Source organism: Oryctolagus cuniculus, chromosome 4 (assembly GCF_051225735.1).
Source record: "Oryctolagus cuniculus isolate XC-2025 breed Fujian yellow rabbit chromosome 4, ASM5122573v1, whole genome shotgun sequence".
In the NCBI taxonomy this organism is placed as follows: domain Eukaryota; kingdom Metazoa; phylum Chordata; class Mammalia; order Lagomorpha; family Leporidae; genus Oryctolagus; species Oryctolagus cuniculus.
The window spans coordinates 163,388,716-163,408,545 of NC_142870.1; the positions used below are offsets into that span (position 1 = coordinate 163,388,716).

General features: G+C 39.9%; 1 protein-coding gene across 3 annotated transcripts in view; it reads right to left on the reverse strand.

The window, feature by feature from the left end:
• Window positions 1-19,830, reverse strand: part of NEK10 (NIMA related kinase 10) — a 376,851-nt gene that overhangs the window by 60,191 nt on the left and 296,830 nt on the right. For 2 of the 3 annotated variants that reach the window (XM_008266079.5, XM_002716230.6), the window contains exons 30-31: window positions 9,630-9,667; window positions 9,392-9,532 (exon numbers count right to left, since the gene is read on the reverse strand). In XM_008266079.5, the coding sequence (XP_008264301.3) occupies window positions 9,392-9,532; window positions 9,630-9,667 (179 nt within the window). The remainder of the gene's footprint in view (window positions 1-9,391; window positions 9,533-9,629; window positions 9,668-19,830) is intronic. The other variant, XM_008266081.5, reaches the window with a different exon arrangement.

Consider the following 19,830-nt stretch of genomic DNA (forward strand, 5'->3'; position numbering starts at 1 on the left):
TAACCAAAACAAATGGATAGACCAATGGAACAGAACAGAAACTCCAAAAAGTAACCCAACCAACTTATCTTTGAGAAAGGAGCTAAAACTAACCCTTGGAGCAAGGACAGTCTCTTCAACAAATCGTTCTGAGAAAACTGGATCTCCACACACAGAAGTATGAAGCAAGATGCCTACCTCACACTTTATGCAAAAATCCACTCAAAATGGATCAAAGACCTAAATCTATGACCCAATACCATCAAATTATTAGAAAACATTGGAGAAACTCTGCAAGACACTGACATAGGGAAAGATTTCTTGAAAAGATCCCAGAAGCACAGGCAATGAAAGCCAAAATTGACAAATAGGATTACATCAAATTGAGAAGTTTCTGTACTGCAAAAGAAACACTCAGCAAGTGAAGTGGCAACTGACAGAATATGATAAATTATTTGCAAACTATGCAACTGATAAGGGATTAATATACAGAATGTATAAATAGCTCAAGAAACTCAACAACAAAACAAAAGTATTTAAACAGGCATTTTTCAGGAGAAAATCCATATGGCAAACAGATACATGAAAAAAAAAATGCTCAGGAAAATTCAAATCAAAAGCACAATGAGGTTTCACCTCACCCCTGTTAGAATGATTTTCATGCAGAAATCAATAAACAACAAATGCTGGTGAGGATGTGGGGAAAAAGGTACCCTAATACACTGTTGTGGGAATGTAAACTGGTACTGCCACTGTGCAATACAGTATGGAGATACCTCAGAAATCTGAATATAGACTACCATATGACCCAGCCATCCCACTCCTGGGAATTTATCCAAACTAAAAGAAATTGGCATATGAAAGTTATTCTGTATCCCTATATTTATTGCAGCTCAATTCACAATAGCTAATATATTGAACGAACCCAGATGTCTATCAACTTAAGACAGGATAAAGAAATTATGGATATATACACCATGGGATACTACACAGTGGCAAAAAAATTGAAATACTGTCTTTTGCAACAAAATGGATTCAACTAGAAAAATTACACTTAGTGAAATAAGCCAGTCCCGAAAGGACAAATACCATGTGTTCTTCCTGACCTGTGATAACTAATAGAGCACCTAAAAGGTAACCTATAGGAGTGAAATTGAGACTTTGAGATGAGATGATTTCAAACAGTCCTTGTCTCAAATATTGAGGAACAGTTTTTTTTTTTTTGTATACTGTTTGTTGAACTCTTATTATAGAGTCAATCTTATGTGTAAAAGTTAATTGAAAATAGATCTTAGTAAAAAATAATGTGGACAAAAAAAAAAGAATGGGAATAGGAGAGGGAGGAGGAAACAGTGTGGTAATATGCGTGGGAGGGTGGGCAGGGTGGGAAGAATCACTGTTCCGAAAGTTGCATGTATGAAATGCATGAAGTTTGTGTACCTTAAATAAGAGGTTTCTGGGGGAAAAATAAATAAAGTTGTATTTCTTAGATCTGTATTTATTTTTGTAATGCCATCTACTTACATCATGAGATATTATAGTGATTTCCAATTTATAAAAATAATATAAACTTCCCTGCAAATAGATTTAAGAAAGCGATTCTGTTTAAGGGTAAATATTAGAAAAATAGTAGTACATATGGTACTTAGATATGGTTAAATTTGTGCAATGGTAATTCAAAAGTGACTGAAGTTGGAAAAATGAGCTAAAATAATCCATACGTTTTATTCACTTGTTTGACCCCAAATACATCTCGCTTGCATATTTCAAGAGGGCTCTTCACAGAAATCTGAATATAGACCTACCATATGACCCAGCCATGGAACTCTTGGGAATCTGCCCAAATTAAAAGAAATCAGCACATGAAGGAGTGATCTTTCCTCCATGTTCATTGCAGCTCAATTCACAATAGCTAAGATATGGAATCAACCCAGATGTTTGTCAACTGAAGACTGGATAAAGAAACTATGGCATATATACACTCTCAAATACTACACAGCAGTAAAAATAAATGAAACCCTGTATTTTGCAACAAAATGGATGCAACTAGAAACATTATATTTAGTGAAATAAGCCAGTCCCAAAAGCCAAATACCAAACATTCTCCCTGATATGTGGTAACTACTGGAGTGAAACAGACACTTTGAGATTTGATGATTGTTTACAGCCCTTATCTTGACTGTTGAGGAACAATTTTTTTCTTCATACTATTTGTTGAACTCTTTACTTAATGTAGGGTTAATCTTATGAGTGTAAAATTAACTGAAAATAGGCCAGCGCCGTGGCGCAATAGGCTAATCCTCTGCCTGCGGCGCCGGCACACCGAGTTCTAGTCCCGGTCGGGGCACCGGATTCTGTCCCAGTTGCTGCTCTTCCAGGCCAGCTCTCTGCTGTGGCCAGGGAGTGCAGTGGAGGATGGCCCAAATGCTTGGGCCCTGCACCCCATGGGAGACCAGGAGAAGCACCTGTCTCCTGCCTTCGGATCAGCACGGTGCGCCGGCTGCAGCGTGCCGGCTGTGGCGGCCATTGGAGGGTGAACCAACGGCAAATGAAGACCTTTCTCTCTGTCTCTCTCTCTCACTGTGCACTCTGCCTGTCAAAAAAAATTAACTGAAAATAGATCTTTGTAAAAAATAAGAATGGGAATAAGAGACGGAGGAAGAAGTGTGGGAGAGTGGGTGGGAAAGAGAGTAGGATAGAAAGTATCACTGTGTTCCTGAATCTGTATATAGGAAATACATGGAATTTGCATACTTTAAATACATTTTTTTTAAAAAAGAGGGCTCTTTAGAGAAACTGCAGATTTACAGACACTGGGTTGACTCAGAAAGTCTTCCTTATGTAAGAAAGTTCACATCTACATTTAGTGAAGGAAACGGCTAGCAGACTTAACCCTAATTTTCTACCTGATACCCACATTTTGCCCAGGAGAGACCTTTTCACAAGAAGAGCTTGGGGGTCTGACACTGGGCCCAGAGAGAGATGACCACAGATGGCCTTAACTACCAAACAAGAAAACCCTGGCACTGGTGTTGTGGCACAGTGGGTTAAGCCACGGATTATTTCATTGGCTACAGCTGGAGTCCAAGGATGCTCCATTTCCAACTCAGCTTCCTGCTAATGCACTTGGGAAAGCAGTGGAGGTTGGCCCAAGTCCTTGGGACCCTGAACCCATGCAGAGACCTGGAAAAAGCTCCAGGCTCCTGGCTTTGGCCTGGCCCAGCTATGGTCAGTAATTTTATATATATATATATATATCATATATATAAGTATATATATACATATACACATCACATATATAAGTATATACACACATATATCATATATAAGTATATATAGATATATATGTATATGGCATTGTCAATTAAAAAAGAAAAAGAAAATACTGGCTCACTGCACATCTGCTGCCATCATCTCCCTTCCCCTCAGAAGTGCAAGTGCTTATCCCTTTGTTTAGCTCTACATAAGTCCAGTCATCTTGCCCCTCCTTTGAGACTCATACTTCGTGAATGGGTCCCCCATCTGCGCATGTTAAAAAGTTGCTATCTTTCTTCTGTTAATATGTTAATCCATTGTCAGTTTGTTTTATAGTTAGGCTAAATTTATCCAAACTTCAGGGGAAAAGAGAATTTAAAACCCTTCTAAATATTCATTGACTTCGCATTAATATTTTCATCCATAAAACATAGGAATTCCTAAATATTTGTTTCTGTTGGCAGGGAACTGCAGTTTATTATGTAAGCCAAAGATTATATATAAAATAAACTACTGATACAACTTACTATTAAAAGAACAGGAGAAATTTCAATAGCATTATTTGAAATTGTTTGAGAGTTCTACAGGAGTTTGAAGATGCCATTGAATAGGTTGTACCATCACAATATGAACTGAGAAGTGCATATTTCAGGAGTGCCTCACAGCTAAGATCATATTATAATACAGCCACTTGGCACTCTCACATAATGGTTGTCACCCATCATTCTCCCATAAACATGTGGAAATGTTTTCATACAGGATATATTCCTGAGGTTGTACCCAGATTTTGACAAAATTCTCCCCTTCCTACCCATTTTTCCAGAGTATTTACACATGATTACAGATGTTGGTTATGCATAATTTCCAATCGATTCCTTTCCATCCAAGAAACAAACTTAAATGTTAAATAAAAATATAGTAATATAATCTACTTATCTTTCTAAGCACATCATTCACACATGTCAGTGCTTTAACTATTCTTGTGAACAGTTAAGATCTAACTCACAAACGACCAGACCAGCAGTGTTTCATAAAACAGTGGTCCACATTCTGTTCACTATTGCTGGAGTATAGCGTCCATGTCGCCTCCCTATACTCTGAGAGAAGCTAGAGACACCAAGGTGAAGGAGAGAACAGAGCAGAATGTGCAGATGAGGTGATCTAAGGAAAAGGAGCTGGCACAAGTTGTTTGTAGTTTGATAAAGCAACCAATAGTCCAAATTTACCTGAAATATTCAAAGCAGCATTACTTTTGGGGGCCCGTACTGTGGCATAGTAAGTTATTCCTCCACTGTAGTGTTGGCTTCCCATACGAGCACTTGTTCAAGTCCCAACTGCTCCACTTCTGATCCAGCTCCCTACTAATGGCCTGAGAAAGCAGTGGAAGATGGCTCAAGTGCTTGGGTCCCTGGACATACATGGGAGACCTGGAACAAACTCCTGGCTTCTGGCTTTGGATCGACCCAGCTTCAGTGGTTGTGGTCATCTGGGGAGTGAACCAGCGGATGGAAGACCTCTCTCACTCTGTCTCTCCCTCTTTCTGTCTGTAACTCTGCCTCTCAAATAAATAAATCTTTTAAAAAAGCATTACTTTTTTACTATACAGAAAACAATTTTGTATTAATATAGAGAAAAGTAAAAATCTAATTTTTTGACTTAAAAGTAGAATAACTCAGATGGTAACCCAAATTCTCTTGTGTGTATCAATACATTCTACCATATTAGTAAAAATTAATCACTCTTTTTACGAGTGATTCATTGAAAATTTTTAAAATTCATTAGCTTGAGAGCACATGGGGCATTCCTTCCAGTGAGACCTCAGTTCCTTGACATTGGCCAGCAAGCAGCTCAAGTCTTCAGCAGAGAAGTTGCAGTGCAGGTCTGGCATGCCTCCTGCCTGGACACAGAGAGAAGAGAAGAGTGCAGAAAGACCAAGGCCCACTAGTACATTGTCATTATTTTGGCTTGGCAGGTGACCTCTTCTGGGGCTGAGCAAGCTTGGCTGCCAGGAATATTGGGCTATCTTAGTTATATCTAGGATCTTGTCTGGCATTATAAGAACAAAATTCTACTGCCCTGGAAAATTTATGCCCATGGAATCAAATGCAGGCGCCACTTAGCCAATAGTCACCACATTTGGAACCAGTGTTTTGAATAGACTCCATCAGCCTGAATCATGTCCCAGCTTAGATAAATGATGAATTAAAAATCTCTGAATTTCTACTATTTTCACTGTATAAAGAGGAGTAAGTGCAGCATTTTTTACGTATTGTGACATTTTACATAGAAAGAAAAAATGACACTCAACTTGGCAGGGATGAAAATTAGTCATTACCATTACAGCCTGACAAATGTAGCAAGTAGGCAACACAAGAACTTAATGACACCCCCATACAGTTCAATTCTCCTATGTTGATGTTATCTCTTCTTTCTCTGTCTGTAGGTGAAATCTCAAGGGGTAACATGTCAGTTGCCAACATGAAAACCCCATGCTCTGCTCAGAGGAAAAGTGTGGAAAAAATGGCCTGATGTGATTTAGGATATGCATTCTTTTGTTCATCTTCCAGCACAGACCCATTTCAAATTTATGCTAAATAAAATATCAATGAAAATAAAATTTACTATAAACAAAAAGATGCATTAGTATATCCTGATTCAAATTTTTAAAATATATGAATCAGTAAATGTTTAAAACTTGGATAGGGGCCGGCGCAGTGGAGCAGCAGGTTAAAGCACAGGCCTGCAGTGCTGGCATCCCATATGGGCACAAGTATGAGTCCCAGCTGTTCCATTTCCAATACAGCTCCCTGATAATGTGCCTGGGAAAGCAGCGGAAAATGGCCCAAGTTATCAGGCCCTCGCACCCATGTGGGAAACTCCTGGCTTTGGATCGGCTCAGCTACAGTCGTTGTAGATATTTGAGGAGTGAACCAGTGTATGGAAGACCAGCGGATGGAAGACCTCTCTCTCTGTCAATACCCGTATCTGTGACTCTATCTTTCAAATAAATAAAAATAAATCTTTTAAAAATATAAAACTTGGATAGTATAATAAATTTTAAGAATATGGAATATTTTATATGACAACTGTGCTTTAATGCAAATAGGTCAGATATAGGATAGGCATTTGACCTAGCACTTAAGACACCCACATTCCATATTAGAGTGTTCAGGTTCAGTGTTCAGCTCCAGCTACTGATTCTAGCTTCCTGCCAATGAAGGCTCTGGGAGGAAGTGGTGATGGCTCAACTAGCTGAGTTCCCACCATGCACAGGGGAGACCTGGATTAACTTTCTTGCTCCTGGCTCCTGGCTCTTGCCCAGTCCATCCCTAGCCATTATAGGCATTTAGAAAGTGAACTAATGAACAGGAGTACACCCACTCTATCTCTCTATCTCTAGATCTCGCCTCTCAAATAGAGTTCTTTTTTTTAATTAAAAGATTTATTTATTTATTTGAATGGCAGAATTACAGACAGACAGAGGCAGAGAGAGGTCTTCCATCTGCTGGTTCACTCCCCAAGATGGCCTCCACGGCCAGAGCTGCAGTGATCCAAAGCCAGGACCCAGGAGCTTTTTATAGGTCTCCTACGTGGGTTCAGGGGCCCAAGCACTTGGACCATCTTCTACTGCTTTCCCAGGCCATAGCAGAGAGTTGGATCAGAAGTGGAGCAGCTGGGACTTGAACTGGTGCCCATATAGGATGCAGGCACTGCAGGCAGTGGCTATACCTGCTATGCCAAAGCGCCAGCCCGTCAAATAGAGTTTATTTTTTAAGAAAACTTTGATTTAATAAATATAAATTTTGAAAGTACAACTTTTGAATTATAGTGGTTTTTCCACCTATAACCACCCTCTCACCCACAAATCATCCCCTCTCCTACTCCCTCTCCTCTTCCATTCTTCATTAAGATTCATTTTTAATTTTCTTTATATACAGATCAACAATATATACTAAGTAAAGATTTCAACAGTTTGCCCCCACACAGACACACAAAGTATAAAGTACTGTTTGAATACTAGTTATACTGTTAATTCACTTAGTATAACACATTAAGGACAGAGATCCTACATGGGGAGTAAGTGCACAGTGACTCTGGTTGTTGATATAACAATTGACACTCTTATTTATGATGTCAGTAATCACCCCAGGCTCTTGTCATGAACTGCCAAGGCTATGGAAGCCTCTTGGGTTCACGAACTCCAACTTTATTTAGACAAGGCCATTATCAAGGTGAAAGTTCTATCCTTCCTTCAGAGAAAGCTACCTCCTTCTTTGATGGCCCGTTTTTTCCACTGGAATTTCACTCACAGAGATCTTTCATTTAGGTCATTTTTTTGCCAGTGTCTTGGCTTTCCATTCCTGCGAGACTCTCATGGGCTTTTTAGCTGGATCCGAATGCCTTAAGGGCTGATTCTGAGCCCAGAGTGCCATTTGCCATTCTGAGTCTGCTGTGTAACCCGCCTCCCATGTTGGATTGTTCTCTCCTTTTTAATTTTATCAATTATTATTAGCAGACACTGGTCTTTTTTATGTGATCCCTTTGATACTTAATTCTATCTTTATGATTAATTATGAACTTAAACTTATCACTTTAACTAGTAAGATGGCATTGGTACATGCCAACCCAATGGGATTTGGAGTCCCATGGCACGTTTCTAGCTTTACCCTTGGGGGTAAGTCTGAGTGAGCGTGTGCTGAACTGTACATCTCCTCCCTCTTTATTCCAACTCTTATTAACAGGGATCAATTTTCAGTTAAATTTAAACACCTAAGAATAACTGTATGTTAATTAAAGAGTTCAACCAATGGTATTAAGTAGAACAAAAAAAATACTAAAAAGCATAAAATAGTAAGCTGTTCCTCAACAGTCAGGACAAGGGCTGATAAAGTCATTGTTTCTCATAGTGTCAGTTTCACTTCTACAAGTTTCCTTATAGGTGCTCAGCTAATTGTCACAGATCAGAGAGAACATATGATATTTGTTCCTTTTAGACTGGCTTATCAAATAGAATTTTTAAATTGAGTTTTTAAAAAAGGGTACAGAGATCAGATCAATATCACCGACCAAAAATAAAGTGTTACACTATACTAAGCCAACATGCCCTTCAGAAAAAGAGATGTTATGAATTACAGCAGCATTATGAATTCCTTGAATACATGTGTGTTTGGCTCTTTCTGTTATAAAATCAATCAACAACCATTTTAACTTCAAGATTATGTTATGAACTTACCTTTGCCAAAATAATAGGAACAGAAAGACAGTGGTCAACATGATAGTTTTGGGCCTCTTAATAATAAAACCATCTTTTTGTGCATCTATATTGATGTTATAATGGCCCCAAATTGTCAGTTCTTCCAAAGAAAATTTAATAAGTGTGGAGACATGGACTAATTTTATAGGAAATCAATTCCAATTGCCTGTGTTCACTACACATATTAGCTCTACAAAAGAATATGAATTAAGAAAGCAAAGTGAAAATAGCATTAAACAATAATTCATATTAACCTCAATCATAAAACAGAATTCATGTTCAAGAATCAGACACATTAAAATCATAATTAAAACTTTTTTCTGAATTGTCCAGGTTTAACTAAAAATATTCTGCTACTGCTGGACTTTGGTCTTCTTTAAAATAATTAGAAGCAGAATGATTAACACATTCTTTTCCTCCTAAGCCATGATTATAAGGATCCATAATTTTTAAGCTATTAGATAAATGGTGTGAAACAATATCATTTTAATCAATTATAAATAGAAATACCTAAAGAATTATCTGTGTCACACTAAAGGAGATAGAAAAAAAATTCACTCACATCATGTAGGTGTACAGTTTATAGAAACATCTATGTACAATACAGCTATGACTTTTTATTAATAGGTTCACACTTCAAGCTCAGCTAGTTAACATTTCCACTAAAGCAGAAATGCAAATTTTCTTTGGGGGGGAAGCCCATAATGTTTCAATCAATAAGTGAACACAGAAATCATTTTGATACTATCAATTTACCATGATAATGATGAACAAATTGACAGAATTTCCCCTCTATTTGTATTTAACAGATACCTCCCAAGCATCATTCCGATAGCTCAGGCCCAACTACAATTCTGTCCTCCCCCTGCCCTCTGAACACCAACGTGAGCTCGTAAGTACTACCATGATCTTTGAGACTGCGGAGAATCACAGCAGGGAGGCTGTGGGACTGCCACCCTGTCACTAGCTCGGCCTCTAGATCCTTAACGTGGGCCCTGAGCGTGAGGGGTGGCACTTTCAGAAGCAGGTCAAGAGGCAGCAAAGCTGAAGAAATAAAAGGGGGAAAGAAATCAAACTGTGACATCAAGTACATAGAACTGCAGGGAGGAACGCGATTTTATTGCTGCCAGCACTAAGTTACCTGGTCTTGGTCTGGATCCCATTGTGCTTGTGAAGTCCCTAAAAACAGAATTAGAGGCCATTAGAGAGTCTTTCTCAACTTGGTTCTGACAAACATTTACTGAGAGCCTATACTCTGGAATGGTATACATTATAAACATAAATAAAGGCTGTTTTTCCCTCAAGCAACTCTCAGGAGTTTAATAAACACAATCCAACAGTGAATAGCACTGACATTCTACTGGCAAATGGAAGAACCTGGTCCAACCACAGTTGTTCACAAGCTCCGAGTGTGATGAAGAGCCTAAATCTTAGTGTCCTGAATGATTTTCCTGTTACACTTAACATAAAATGTGATTTTTGCATTAGAAAGAAGTAATATTTAAAGTTTTATATATTATATTTCCCATTTTTTGGTCCTGCTATCTTAAAAGAAAAAACCCTTTAACTCTTCCTATAAAATGAAATGATTTTCACATTTTTAAGGATTATGATGATATTTTCCTTAGTGTTTCCAGTACCATTAGCATCCATTGTTTGCCCTGCTCACAATTCTAGATTGCCTAATCATTTTAAAGTTCATCTCAGAGCTATTCACACACTAGAAGGGTGGGATTACAGGCCCTTGTGATATATAAAAACATAACAAAACAAAACAAAACAAAATCTTCAGTCTTGTTTTTCCCACTGTAAACTAGAGTCAATGTCTTAATGGTTTTATGAAATGAAATCCGAAACATCTGTGCCCTGGTAAGTTATAAGAACTATACTGAAATTTTATGCAATCCAACAAAAATGTATTGATAAACACATGATGGGTATTTGATTAGTAGAGGTGAATATAGGGATTTCAATACAAGCAAAGAAGGCAATTAACTCTATTGCCCCAACCCTTTCATGTCAATCACAGTTTTCAGGTACACACAGATGTAAGCTGTTAAGCATAACAAAAGTTGCCACTCTTCTACCTACTACCAACTGTAAGTACTAGAATCATACCAAAATCTTTGCACCCACCAGTGAGTTCCTTCACCATGATTTTCTCTACCCTCTTGAGCCTTACCAAGCCAGCCCATTCTTGACCCCATAATTTATTTTGGGTCAGTCCCAGTCTTTTTCAGAGCCTTGAGATATAAATGAAATTTGGCAGGCTTGGATAGTTTACAGCTTTCCTTATCTTGGAATGAGTGCCATGTTTACAAACACTGGCCAAAAGGAAAATTATTCAAGCCACAATTTTAAATGATCTGGTAACCACATTTAGAAAAAAGTAAAAAGAAAAAGGTGAAACTAATATTTGTTAATCAAGTATATCCAAAACATTACCATTTAAATTAATAGTGAATGAAAGTAAAATTTCAGTTCCTCGGTTGCACTAACTACATTTCAACTGCTCAAGAGTTTTTGCAGACTGGGTATTTGACACAGCAGTTAAGCTGCCACTTGGAACATTGAAGAGCCAGGGTTTGAAACCCAGTGGTTCCAGCTCCACTCTTGATTCTAGCTTCTTGCTAATTCCTTCCCCGGGAGGAAGCAGGTAAAGACTTAGGTACTTGGGTTCCTGCTACTCATATGGAAGACCTGAATTAAGCTACCACCTCCTGGCTTTGGTCTAGCTCAGCCCTGACAGTTGTGGGGATCTGGGAAGAAAGGAAGCAAATGAGAGATTCTCTCTCTCTCTCTCCCCCTTTTGAATAAATAAATAAATAAGAAAACAATTCATCAAAATTTTTAAAAGTCATATATGCCCAACCCAGTGCCTCATTATTTAACAATACTTTCCATGCTCTTCTTTAGGAGGTGCTGGTCACTGTCTTTACATACACACCATTTTAGTCATGCCACATAGATGTGAAACCTGTAGCTTCATAGACCCCAGTATCTTAAAAACATGAATGAAAATGTAGTTTGTAGAAAACTTTTATCTGCAAATTTATGGGTATTCTTGAAAAGCTGGTACCAATCACATGTTAGCTGACTATCCCAGTTGTCCTGAAGAACTCTTCATTTCGAACATTTTTACATCTTCTAAATGTTATGTACAGTATGTGCTGGTGGGCTATGTGAAATAGACCACTCTAATAATGCTGAGATGCTACTAACTTTGCTATACCTTTTTATACTTCTAAATTCCTATTTAATATGTTTTAGTGAATCTCTAAAAAGTAGCATCCATTGCACATTCATTCATTCATTCAACAAATATTTATCAAGTATCCACATGTGTAGACACTGTGCCAGAGACTGGAGATGAGGTGATTAAAAAAAGTCTCCGCCAGTGTTAGAAATCTCCCAAGATTTCATAGGGATAGCAGGAAAAAGAAACATTAATATTTCTGGAAATTGTAACTCCAATAAAATACAGTCAACTGAAATTTCAAGACAGACTAGATTCAAAGTGACTACAATGACAGCTTTTAACTGTGCGATTATTGGGTCCACACATGGATAAATGATTAAAACTGTACAGAGCCTGAGGGAATTCCGCCTCTAGATTTATTCACACTGAACGCTTATGTCCAGTGGAATGTCATGGCCAAAGAGGATGATGTCTTCATGATCACTCAAGCTGCAAATACCCAGAAATGGTTTAATACCAAATTAAAATTCCAGAAATATTTGCTGGTGAAAAGGATCAACATATTGAGGTTCATGGGCTCTGAACGTTTGAAATAGGTATTGAACAATAGCACTTAGGGCTGGTGAAAGAATTTCAGAGAAATGGAAGGTTGGGAGGATTCGAAAAGGTTGTCACTTCTAGCTGTGTTCCGTTCTGGTGAGACCTCACCCACAACCAGAAGTCAAAAGAACAATGGAAGTGCTGGAAACCAATGTTAGCCTTCAACTTCCAGCCCAAACACTAACAGGTAAGAAAGAGAAGCAGGAGGCAGCCTTGCAAATTTTAAACAGAGTTTTCATTGAATCAATGGAAGCAAGGATGAATTAACAAGATAATTATTATGTTAGAAGTGTCCTAACCATGAAAGAGGTGAAGCTCTAGAATTTTATCTCTTATAGGAATTTCTTTAAATATGCCTCAGAAGGAAATATTTTCACACGACTCATAATTGCATGATATAATCTAATTCAGTTATGGAAACTGGACAATACTATTTGATGCTGACCAAAACATAATGAAATATTTAGCTTTCTGAAATGAGAGACTTGGATTACAACATCGAGATGTGCCTTCCGAGGCTCCTGAAGCCACACCACTTTACAATTAAATGTCTCTTCCAAACAGCGACATGCATCAACATGTCCTGTGCGAATGAGCAGCATTTGTGTAGGGCTGAGTTTTCATACTCAATAAAGGCTGTCATCGCTCTCTCATGTCAATGGGGTTGGTGTCATGTCAGGAAAGTGGCATAATGCCCTCGCGGTTTTCTCCTCAGACACCAACAACAGCCAGAAACAAATGAGCACCAAGCCAAGAATGTTTAGAACTGCCACAGAAAAGGACTAACGGGGCCTTACTGTCCACATATTCTTACTGCTGTTGCTGTGATACTGCTGCACTGTGATATTAGGAGATAGGCCAGAGTGACCAAGTGGCACTTCCTAACTCAAAGCAAAACTATATACACAGTACAGAAAGGGGGTTGGGGAAAAATACCCACAAGTGAAAACAACATAATTTGTGCTGAAAGGAGGCAAGATCCATAGGTTTCAAATGACACGAGGGTCTCTCTGGTTACATCTATGATGCTGGATGGTCACAAACATTCACAGTCACCTTTATATACAAATAACAGAGTCTGAAGCACATTCTCAAATACAATGCATGCACACATCAATTTACCAAAAGTTGTGAACTACAGGAATTTCTGAGACTGTAAACATCCGATGTCTTCAACCAGCTTGCCAGCTACATTCTGTTGCCTTGGCAACAGGAGGCAAAGTGGCATGGAGAAATCTTGTTGCTAGAGCAACAGCCTTTAAAAAAAATCAGTCCTAAGCAGTGACTATGCAAACACTATAGATTCGACTCAGTAGGCAAGATTTTAGTCCTCCCAGCAAGAGATAAAAGAATTTACACCAAGGTAAGAGTCATTCATTCATTATTATTAAGTGTGTATAGAGCGGCACCTACGTGCAATACACTGTGCCCTGGGAAATACAAAGATGAACCAGAAATAGTTTGGCATGAGCTTGTCTCACAGTAATAAATATCTATCCATTGAGTAAATGAATAAATGCTCTTTAAAATGTCATATTAAAAGAGCCAAAATTTACTAGGTGCTGAGTATATGTACATGGTGCTTATTAGGTACACTGAAGCTCTGGATGCCTTGTCAAATTCCACTACACAGAATAATTTGTCTCTAAGTTAAAATAAAATGCTATGAAATGGCTAAATTAAAATTGACCATGTAAAAAGACAATACTTGTTGAACTCTTTATTTAGTGGAACATTAAGCCTTTGGCTATAAGATAAGTTAAAATTATGTTATCTAAAAGTTATGAAAGAAAGAGAGTGGAGAGGGAGAAAAGTATCATTATAGTCTTAGAATTATATGTATGAACTATGTGGAATCTGCTCTCTTTGTATTAATATTACATTAATATAATTATTATGATTAATATGAGAATTAATGACAATTGTGTTGTAGTAAATATCATGAATTGGCTGTAACCCTGAGAATCGAATGTATTAATAAATTATTTCAAAAATAAAAGACAAGAAAAGAACCTGTTAGTGTATATGTATTGGATCAGCCTATAAAACTCACATCAAAAATTGTAAAAATGAAGACCATTTTTAATTCTAGCAAATAGTAATGGAGATAGAAGGCTTTGGATCAAATTTCAAAATGATTGGGGTTAGAAATTTCAAATCAAGGACAGGTCTTCTCTTGGCCTTACCATTAGTTATACTCCTGAGAAAAGTGTCATCTGGTAAGGATTTGGGTCGTCATTATGCCTTGCAGTTCTGACACTGTTCCTTTCTCTAGCCTTGACCTCAACACTTCTCTGAGACAGGAGCTGCCCTTCCAAGATCTGTTTGATCATGTTTTTGCCCATTTGCATGACTCATTTGTCCAGGAAGGCCTACTCAATGCTATTCAGAAGGCACTTTAACTCTACCAGGCAATCTGTCTAAATCTGGTTCCTTATATCTGAAGTTACCAAAGGCTGAGAATTTATGTTTAAGCTTTCTCTCTATTAGCTAGCCACAGCCAAGTCTAAATTCTAAACTCTGTGCTCAGATCAGGTGCATATTTCTCTGTGGCTTCATTTAATTGGGACCACGTTCATTTTTTAAGGGCCAGTAAGGATCCCCAATAGAGAAAGCTATTCTGGGCCAGTGCCATGGCTCAATAGGCTAATCCTCCTCCTGCGGCGCCGGCACACCGGGTTCTAGTCCCAGTTGGGGCGCCGGATTCTGTCCCGGTTGCCCCTCTTCCAGGCCAACTCTCTGCTGTGGCCCGGGAGTGCAGTGGAGGATGGCCCAAGTGCTTGGGCCTTGCACCCCATGGGAGACCAGGAGAAGCACCTGGCTCCTGCCATCAGATCAGCGCGGTGTGCCGGCTGCAGCGCTGGCTGCGGCGGCCATTGGAGGGTGAACCAATGGCAAAGGAAGACCTTTCTCTCTGTCTCCCTCTCTCTCACTGTCCACTCTGCTTGTCAAAAAAAAAAAAAAAAAAAAAAAAAAAGGCAAGCAAGCAGGCTATTCTGGGTCTGTTTCTAATTGTCACAGCTTCCATGTGAGTGTGTAGCATAGAATAGCCAAAAAGCCTCTGCAGGCTTGAATTTCAATTTATTTATTCTATTATGTAGCTTTTATATCTTTTATATTCACATTTCTCATTTAGCATCTAAATATTTTACAGGATGAATTCATATTTTACATTAATAAACCATGAAAATTCTAAACAAAATTAGATTTCAAATGACTGTAGCTTTATTTAATGCCTTTTAAAGAATTATAAATAACATTTTAAAGTTGCCTACTTTTAATTCAGAGAAGCCCTGGGGATTACCTGGAAGGAAGTCAAAAAGTTATTAATTTTCTCTCCTTTCATTTGACATGAATCATAGGCTGTCTTTCATCAATTTTTCTTCTAAAGTCTGCCCTTGTCTTCCCATTACACTGTGAGTTCCTTGAGGGATGAGAGCTTATCTTAAACCAACCTGTGTTCCCTGATGGCAATGTCACACTGTATGTGCCGGGTACATTGCACAGATTTGCAAACATTACTTTAGATAAGGTCCTGTTCACCTTGGAATACACTCTCCAAAGCAGCTACCTCAGTATGGGCCACTTTCCATTTGCTATCTGCTCATGTGGCCACACCTCCTGCTTCAACTAACTTCAGACTGACCTTTCCCTTAAGGCTGCCTCTGTGTATCCACACTGTCTTAAAACGCTAGACAAATGCCTTGCTTTTTAAAGACTATCTCAAACACTAAAAGATCATGTTTCTTTTGTTTATAAAGAGTTAAACATCACCTGAATCCCTGGAAATATGACGATTTTTCATGGATGCTTTTAGAAAAAAATGAGTAAAATTATTTGGCAATGCTGAGTCCTAAATGGAAAATCTCTTAAAATGGAAACTTCCATTTTATTATAAAATCTCTTATTGTGGAGTACACTCACATCATAATTTTCTTTTGCAAAGGCTGAGGACTGGCATCACCCATCTGCACGGCCTCAGCCACAGCTTATGCCCTAGCCTCAGAGGTGCCTCGTGGCAGGTCTTCTGCCTCTGCTCTGTTCCCTTTCCATCTGCATACTGGTTATTCCTGGCTAACCACATTCCTCCCAGCTGGCTGGTTCTCAGCAAAGTCTATGAGTGCATCATCTCATCAGCTTCTCAAACTTAACTGTATCTTCTCCAGATACATCTTCCCCAAGCCCACTCCTCTGGCTCCAGGCTACCCTTGTCTGAACATGACTGATTACCTTGTCCTCCCCCACCGTCTCTTCCCCATCGACTTCTTGTCCTTAGTTCTCCAAACTTCCATCACACATCACCACAAGCAAACTCTTGCGTCCCTCTCCCCACTTTCTCCCACACCAGCCTCCTTTTCTGCCTCTGGAACTTCGAAGGACATCACAGTCAGGCCTCTGTTCCTCCAAACTCCCCAGTGCCACTGATCCTGTTCTCCTGAACTCACCAGGGAGTTGCAAAGGAAAAATCTGCTAGTTCTGTTTCAGTCCTGTCATTGACATGGCCAGTTGTCTTCAAATAAGTTTCTTCTTGCTTTTAAAAAAAGGATACCCCAAACATACGCCATTACCTATTTGAGCTAGATGCTGTTGTATAATAAAGTTCTGGCCAATGGAATGTGAGCAGAAGTGATGGGCACAAGATCTGAGTCATATCCTTACAAGGAAAAGTGTGTCTCCATTTCTCACTACCTGTCTGTACTTTAGTCACCTCTGTTTCCTCTTTCTCCTACTTTCCCGTCTTCCCCCTTCCTTGGCCCCCAATTTCTCATTGTCCTTATTCAATTTCAGTTCACCAACTGTTTGTGTGTTTATCTATCTTTTTATTTTAATTTATTTGAAATACAGGGTTACAGAGAGAGATAGAGAGCAAGACCTTCCATCTGCTGGTTCACTCCCCAAGTAGCCACAATTGCTGGGTCTGGGCCAGGCTGAAGTCAGGAGCCAGGAGCTTCTTCTGTGTCTCACACATGGATACAGGGACCCAAGGACTTGGGCCATCTTCTGCTGCTTTCCCAGCAGCATTAGCAGGGAGCTGTATCAGAAGTGGAGCAGCCAGAAGTTGAACCAGCACCCATACGGGATGCCAGTGCTGCAGGCAGCAGCTTTACCCACTGTGCCAAAGCTCCATCCCCTCTCCACCTCTCATGCAAGTTGAGTTTTAGTGTGGCCTATTAAGCCACACTAGTCACACTTGCCATGAGGATGCTGAGTAATGAGATGTAAGGAGCCAACCCTTTCTGTGGTGCTTTGGAGGCAATCAGCTGCTTCAAAATAAAGCTGAATATATCCTTCCCAGCCACTGGCTGCCAGAAACTCATTAAAGTGGACGACGAAAGTAAAATTCACACTTTCCATGAGAAGTGTGTGGCCACAGAAGTTGCTGCAAATTTCTGGAATGGAAGGGTTATGTGGTCTGAATCAGCAGTGGGAATGATAATGTTTTCCCATGAACCAAGGTGTCTTGACCAATGGCCAGGTTGCCTACTGCTGAGTAAGGGGCATTCCTGTCATAGACCCAGGAAAACTGGAGAAAGAAAGTACAAATCTTTCTTGGGACTGCATTGTTGATGCCATTTTGAGTGTTCTCAATTTGGCTATCGTAAGTGGCGGGGTGGGGGGGGATTCCTAGACTCCTGGATTGACTGATATCACTATAGCTTGTCACCTGGGTCATAAAAGAGTCAGCAGAACCTGCGAACTCTTCAGTCTCTCTAAAGATGATGTATACCAGTATGTGGTAAGAAAGCCCTCAAATACAGAAGGCAAGAAACTTAAGACAGGGGTCAGCGCCATGGCTCACTTGGTTAATCCTTCACCTGCAGCACCAGCATCCCATATGGGCACCGGGTTCTAGTCCTGGTTTCTCCTCTCAGTCCAGCTCTCTGCTGTGGCCCGGGAGGGCAGTGAAGGATGGCCCAAGTGCTTGGGCTCCTGCACACGTGTGGAAGACCAGGAAGAAGCGCCTGGCTCCTGGCTTTGGATCGGCTCAGTGCCGGCAGCGCTGGCTGTAGCAGCCATTTGGGGAGTGAACAAACGGAAGGAAAACCTTTCTCTCTGTCTCTCTCTCTCACTGTCTAACTCTGTTAAATAAAAAAAAAGAAAAGAAAAGAAAAGAAAAGAAAAGAAAAGAAAAGAAAAGAAAAGAAAAGAAAAGAAAAAGAAACCTAAGACCAGCACTGAACATTTTGTTGCTTCATGAGTCCTGCAACACCAGGGCCAGCGTGTGGCTCTAACTGAATAAGGAATAGCCTGCATAATAGGCTAAATTTTCAGTCAAGAAAATGAAGGAGGCCAAATAAAAAAGCCAGGAACAGACTGCCAGGAGACGTAGGCTGTCTTTTTTGAGAGCATCTACTTCTAAATCAGAGTCCAGTTGAAAATAAGGTCTAAGAATAACAAATAAGAGAATCCAAGATGGCTGTTTAGGGTATAGCCACACTAACTTAAGCTATTCTGGGTCATGAAAAGAACAAAGGTCTCGGCTGCTCCACTTCCAGTCCAGCTCCCTGATAATGTGCCTGGGAAAACAGCAGAAGATGGCCCAAGTCCTTGGGCCCCTGCATCCACATGGGAGACTCAGAAGAAGCTCCTGGCTTGTGGTTTCAGATTGGCCCAGCTCTGGCTGTTGCAGCCATTTGGGGAGTGAACCAGCAGGTGAAAGATTTCTCTCTCTTCTCTCTCTCTCTCTCTCTCTTCCTCTCTGTAACTTTGCCTTTCAAATAGATAAAGAAATCCTTTAAAAAAAAGAAAGAAAAACAAAGGAAGTATTATGTTTCTGGGGATATGACTGACAGAAATTATTGATGAAGAAGCAACAAAAAAATAAAAACAGTAAGACTCCATGGGACAAGGAGAGAGAAGGCAGAGACACCGCGGTAGCCAGCTATGTGGCCCAGCCAGCTGCCAGCTGTGAGACGCCAACTCATCAAGGCAGGAAGAAATCGCCACATGCCCTGCAGCTGGCAGTCTGAGCTGAGGGGGATTCCACAGTCAGCCACTGGATTTTACTGCAGCCTAAAGAGCTGATTTGGGTCTGAGCTACTGTTGGGCTTGGAGCAGGACAGCAGCCTTGCTTTCCTTCCCTCTCCTCTCCTCAGTCTGCATAGCACCATACTCAGCAGCAAACAGTGCACCGTAGAACCCCTCGGTTCTACCAGCATCCTAGTCAGAGTCCGGGTGATGTGTAGGGAAAAGGGCAGATCCCCTGCATCCTGCAACTGTGGGATTTTTGGGCGTTAGTTCCAGAGTTACACTCACTCACTCTGTGTGAGCCAGGGGATCTGCCTTAGCTTCTGGGGCTAATACCAGAAGCATCCGATGAAAAAATCTGCTCCCACCTTGGGAGATCTGGGTAATGACCCCACTAGGCCCTGCAAATCCCATGCCTGTAACAATTCATTCAGAATTTCTCAGTGCTCCTGGAATCTACCCGGTGGACATAGGGAAGAACCTACCTGCATCTCACCTCTCTTTACTAGTATCTTCAAGTGTAAAAATCTTCTGTATGCATTATAGTCACCCCATAGGACTGGAAAAAGGTCCA